Source organism: Cryptomeria japonica, unplaced genomic scaffold, assembly GCF_030272615.1.
Source record: "Cryptomeria japonica unplaced genomic scaffold, Sugi_1.0 HiC_scaffold_2479, whole genome shotgun sequence".
In the NCBI taxonomy this organism is placed as follows: domain Eukaryota; kingdom Viridiplantae; phylum Streptophyta; class Pinopsida; order Cupressales; family Cupressaceae; genus Cryptomeria; species Cryptomeria japonica.
The window spans coordinates 1-6,000 of record NW_026730741.1 but is presented as its reverse complement, the minus strand read 5'-3'; the positions used below and the strand labels follow the sequence as shown (position 1 = coordinate 6,000).

General features: G+C 37.2%; 1 protein-coding gene across 1 annotated transcript; it reads right to left on the bottom strand.

Annotated features, from left to right (window-relative positions):
• Window positions 1–2,778: 2,778 nt before the first annotated feature.
• Window positions 2,779–5,639, bottom strand: LOC131873580 (BTB/POZ domain-containing protein At1g63850-like; the record flags this gene model as incomplete). Its single annotated transcript, XM_059216413.1, has 2 exons — window positions 2,779–2,907; window positions 4,414–5,639. Coding segments are annotated over 2 exons (1,355 nt in total), but the record flags the coding sequence as incomplete, so codon positions are not given.
• Between the last annotated feature and the right edge of the window lie 361 nt (window positions 5,640–6,000).

Here is a 6,000-nt window from a genome sequence, read left to right as displayed (position 1 = left end):
CCTAGCTTCACATTAGCCTTTCCTAATGGAATATTCACCAAGTTATTACTGTAACTCTTTTTCTAAAATTCAGTCAGAGCTTACTGCTGGAGGGTGCGGAAAAAACGGCAACATGGCTTACCAAATGGTGGTAATAATGTTATTTTTGAAATTTTGAACGTTTCTGCGGTAGACCAGATTAGCGTTACAAATAATGATGATCAGGCGAATAAGTTTTGTGAATCGTATTGGCCTTCTTCCCCTTATGAAGGGATCTTTTATGATCCGTTAACTGGTTATTATGGTACAAAAATTACAATTGTTGATATATTTCCTTTACCAGTGGTGGCAAGCCCCCTCACTACAGGACAAGGAGGGGCCAGAGATAGGTGGCGGAAATGATTTGAGTTCATTGTTGCAGATGTTGGAAGGAAGCGAATCTGTGGCGCTTGAGGAGGATGAATCAAATTCTTCTGAGCATGATATCGCCATTGATAGCTTCTTTGTATTTGCCCGAGGTAAGAAGCTTCTAAAGAATGCCTCTGAAAATTTCACATGTAAAGCGTTCCGAGCTTCCGGATGAACTGGTGGGTGAATCTGAATCACTGGAGGCGTTTGACCGAATTGGGGAATACCCACATAGCCTGGTGCGCGCTGATTGGATGACAATGAATGATGATTGGACTACTCGAGCTTCAACAGTTGGCCATGGTGGATAGACTCTGTGACACCATGTATTCCGCTAGACCAACGGTTTGCCATGTGAAGCCGTTACAATATGATTGCAATGATAGGCATGAGAAATCTGACAGCGCATCATACTTCTGGGCCCTGGCACACCTAACGGCTAGGGGATTTGTAACGATTTTGGATGTAACCGAGTTTCGCAGCTTGGTACCAGAAACTTTAGGTGGCATGATGACCACGTGTATTCCTAGGAATACGATGTTTGTTTTGGAACCTTTTGTTGGTATTGATGAGCAGGCCTTATCGGTCATGGTGTTTGAGAAAGATGATATGTCTATAGATTTTTTGTTGAGTGGGAACATAGATGCACGAGTATGTATGTGATGCACGAGCATGAGATGCAAGAGTGTGTGATGGAAGAGTGTATTTTGCACCTCTCGGATGCGGTGTGTCTAAGTATGGATTAATTGGTAAAGTAGTAGGAAAATATATTTTGGTTGTGTAGGTTTCACATTCTTTTAACTGTTCATTTCATATCTGAATATGATTATATAATGGCTGTGTGCAGCCCATGTAAGATAGAGTTGATTAATGAAGTGTTTGCCTGCTTTGAGTGTGGATGTAGGCAGATTTTCCGAACCATGATAAATCGTGTGTTGTCTTTTGTTATTGCTTTATTCTGTTTTTGTTATCATTTTCTCTGCTCATTTTAATCTTTACAACTCTAACTGAATTTTGTGAATGCTTTTCCAGTCTTCATCTGCAGCTGATTTAGTAGATCTATAATAATATTTTCCTGTGTGTTCCATTTCTCATACAAATCTTTATGTCTCTACTTTATTGACAGGTTTGATTTGTTTCCACATTCACTTCTATGATTATAGTTGATCTAGATTCATATTCTACATGGTGGTTATTGATATCTGGGTGACTTCTCTAATTACTACTCACTCTAAATACTACTCTTTGCCATGATGTCAAGCACTTGGCTCAAACATAAGAGATGCTCCTTTAAAATTCTAAAATGTGACTAGCACATTTTTGGACTGTAATGCAACATAAATAGTCTTATTACTGCATTTTGATACCATATGGTCTATGTACCTGCGCTCAACTTAAAACATACTACCTTAAATCCACAAAATGTGACTAGCAATTTCCACGGTAATATGTTGGTAGATATAATTTCTACCACGGAAGTCGAACCTGTGCGTTAAGATAGGAGCTTCCACAGTCGACTCAACAACCGCCCATGTTGATCTTGACTGATATCTCTCAACAGCCCATACTAAATATCAAAGCTAACACTATGACCATCATTTAATATGTAATGCTCTATAAATTGAATTCTAAGGGCCTGAATTCCTCAGAACTCATTTTTGGGATTCTCGTCTGTACCAGATTTCTCTCATGGTATCAGAGCTAACGGTAGATGATCCTGAAGAGATCATTAACAGACGGCTGTAATCGCCTGTCTGAGAGTCATGCTCATGTCGCTGCCAAAAGAATGGCTATTGACTGAAGATTTTAGTGAAGCTCTGGTCTAAAACTGCAACACAGTCTATATCGCAAGTGCTTTTCTGAGCATTTGTGCATGCATGAAGAGCTTATGGTGACCAGTCAAAGGCATAACTGTCTAGCAAATAAGTCACAACTGATTTGTTTAAGCCACGGAAAGAAAAAGATTAACAGCCACTGTGATCATTGAAGATTGTTGATGTTGATGGTGTATGTGGCCAAAGCAAAGGTAGCTGAACCAAGCGGCTACATAAAGACAAGAAAAGACGATTGTTGTGAAATCTGTGAATAGAGCCATGCTCAAGGAGTAAAGACGAGATCAAGACGTTTGACGTTTTAAAATGAAATATTTTTTTTTCTATGGCCCGCTATCCCATGAGGTATAAAGATTTTATATGATAGCATTTGTGTTTCAGTGCCATTGTTTTGGAAGCAAGATTGCCCATGCCTTTTGCAGGTGACATAAAGGAAAAGAAAAAGTATGTTCTTTTAAGAAAAGAAGTCAATTACCATGGCTCAATTGAATAGTTTGAAATGTTCACTCAAGTGATGGGTCACTTTTAATGAGTGAACATAAAAGAGATAGCTACCCAGCTATAAGATGTCAGGATTTGCCGAAGTGTGAAACAAAGGAGAGTTGAAGTGCTGATCAGAGAGATCAAAGAGGGCCGCTGTCCAAGATGCTGCAACAGGATTGTTGTTGAAGCTGTAGGGCGGAGAAACCTAAAGTGACATAAGGCCAAATAAAGGCTGTTAGTATTAAAGTCATTGAAATGTTTGGATTGGAGTTGAGAAGATCTACAGAAGTTTGAGTAAATCCATAAGAGTCAGCAGTAGCTGAAGAAGGAAGACTCTAGTAAAAGAGGTAAAACATGATCTCCATAGCATTGAGATCTAAATAGGTAGACAATGAAATTGTATTTTTTGGTGAATGTTTGAGTGATTTTGAACGGTTATTGCATTGAGTTGTTGTAAAAGGTCCATGATTAGTTGTACTCAGCACTCCAATATTGTTACAGAAGAGTTTAAAGATTTATGAACCATGCATGCAAAAACGATTCTTATAGAACTAGCGAACACAATGGCTAGTTATCCATGTGTCTGGATAGATGAATCATTTTTTATATGAACTCAATAATCAATGCAGGCACAAAAGAAGAAGCCCACAGTGATGATTTGAAAGTGTGTGCATTATAAGTTAGTTTCTCCATCATAAGAGGTTCATATTTATCCAGAACCATTTGTGAAGTTTGTAGTCATCTGAAACCACTTGTATGTGAGATTTGTGTCTAGCCAAAACCACTTGAGTACGTTTCGTAGTCAGCAAAAACCACTAGTATGTGAAGTTCATGGTCAACAAAAACCACTTGAAAGCAGAGTTAATGGTCAGCTAGAAATCATTTGTGAGAAGAGTTTGTGATTAATTAGAAACCACTTTGTAAAAAACCAAGATGATTATAATGAGGGAAAATTATAAAAATGAAACAACACACTAAAGACTTTAGTTATATTTAGAAATGATAAATACTGAAGCATGTGTGATTGAAAATAAGGGGAAGTGTACTAGTAATATTCTCTGTTTATAAATCAACATTTGGCAATCAGAAATAGATTTTACTGCTTTGATTTACCAGTATAGTAGCAAACGTGATGAAGAAGATATAGCAATGTTAGCAAAGAGAGCTTTGGATTTGAACAGCAGAATTTGTGAAGAGAGAATAGCATTGCCTAAAAGGTCAGCATTGTGAAGGAAAGATAAGTATCTCATTTTCTCTGTTTAAATGATTTCAGAGATACGGCTACTACTAACAATAGTTTAAGTTTGTCATAATTTTAAATACTCATTTTAGGGGAAAAATCTGATATTTGGAGTGATAATTTGATGTCACATCATTGATGCACAAGCTATGTATCTTTCTAAATCATGAAATAAACAACTTATGGATTATTTGGACTAATATGGTAAACAACTATTTGAAAACAAGTTCTAATATAAGTTCTTTTCTAAATAATATATATGAAAAATATCAGCATACAATTGCCAGTTTATTGTTTAATACTTATAGATGCAAACAAGAATACCACAAGAACCTTCACAATTTACGGTCCGCACAAAACTTCAATTATAAATGTTCTTGATTGACAAAAATAATTGCATTTCTGATATGATAATCTATTATCGAAATGTTTTATAAAACAAAAATCCTTTCACTTATGTTCATGCAGTACCTTGCACCCAGAAGCAAATGGTATCCTTAAGTCAATAGAATATTTGGCGCAGCAATCTATCCAAATATTGTAAATGCCTCTCCAATCAGCGAAAGGGAGGGTTTCCACCACATTGCTCACTCCTCTGCAAAGCTGGGTCTTCAAAACATCATTATCACTGATGTGGTTGAAATACAGATTTGGACAAAGCAATCGTGCCATTACTGGTAACCATATTGTAAGGAAACCAACACGAAGTTTTCGTTCAGCAATTATCTTCCCGTTTGCCAGAGCGTCCAGACATCCCAGCAGAATTGGCAGCATGACTTTCGTGTACCTGCTTGCAGTATAATGCTTTTGCGGTTGCATTATTATGTGGGCAAGTTTCATTTCTTCACATAATATCTTCAGTGCGCCTTCCATTGTCGTCCCGTCACAGCGCTCAATTAGAGTAAAGGGCCACAGCAGGGCAAAATAAGAATGCTCCTCATCTGCCGCATTTTTTTCAGTATTTGATGTCACAGCAATTTCAATGTTAGCTTTAAATTCCTCTAAAATGATATGCCTGCACATTTCTGCGATCCCTGAAGATTCATCTTCCTGCAAATTTTCTACCATAAATTTGCCCACCGCTCCTCGAATAATTGGTTGTTTCTTGTCGGCACAGTCACAACTGGAAAGAAAATATAACATTGCTTTGATATTCTCTCTGACAAATTCTAAATAGTTATTGTTCTGTTTATTAAGCCGTGCATTCAGATCGGGCAGGACGCTCAAACTCAGAGAGGACAATAGATTTCTAATTTTGGACTCTTCCTCAGAGTTCCAACGAACAGCTTCCAGATATCTCATGCATTGTTGCATAAGTTTATCCACTAACAATTCCGAAGCAACAGATAGAATTGCCAGGCATTCATCCACATTGGAAAAACGGAGAGAAGAAGTAGAAGAATACATCATCTCGATGCATTTTAAATAGTTCTCAAAGGATTGATCAGTGGTTACCTCAATTTCAAATGGTCGGATATTAGAAGACCAGCGCTCTGATAACAAAGCCTTAAAAAAGTCCGAAGTTTGAAGAGTTTGAGAATGAAGGCGAAGAGGATTTCCATCATACTCTTCTCTGTTTGGGCCAAATATTCGTAATCTTACATCAGCAGAGTTTGTGGCCCCAAATTGAGGCCGCAGGTCAATTTGCTCATTAGCTGTTGAATCCGTGCCTGATTTGATTTTTGTGCTTGGAATCACTGCATCAACACAGCAATTACACAATTCATAGATGACTTTGCCACTTATAAGATGGTTAATATATAAACTTGTCCAGTGAATAATTTCTTCTGATGGCCTTTGCCCCACTTAATAATCCTGATGGAAGGTAATAAAAGATTGATGAAATATAATAAAAATTTGAAAGTGAATAAAATGAAAGATAATTGCAATACATAATATCTTCATCTAAAACCTTTTCTTTCTTTAGTTTGAGTTCTTGACCTACAATTTGGTCATTAGATTTTGAAGTCATTTCTGATTGGATGTTTGTGTTTGGAACCACTGCAATAGCACAAACACGAATAGAGTTCATAGATAACCTCTTATGATGATTGAAGG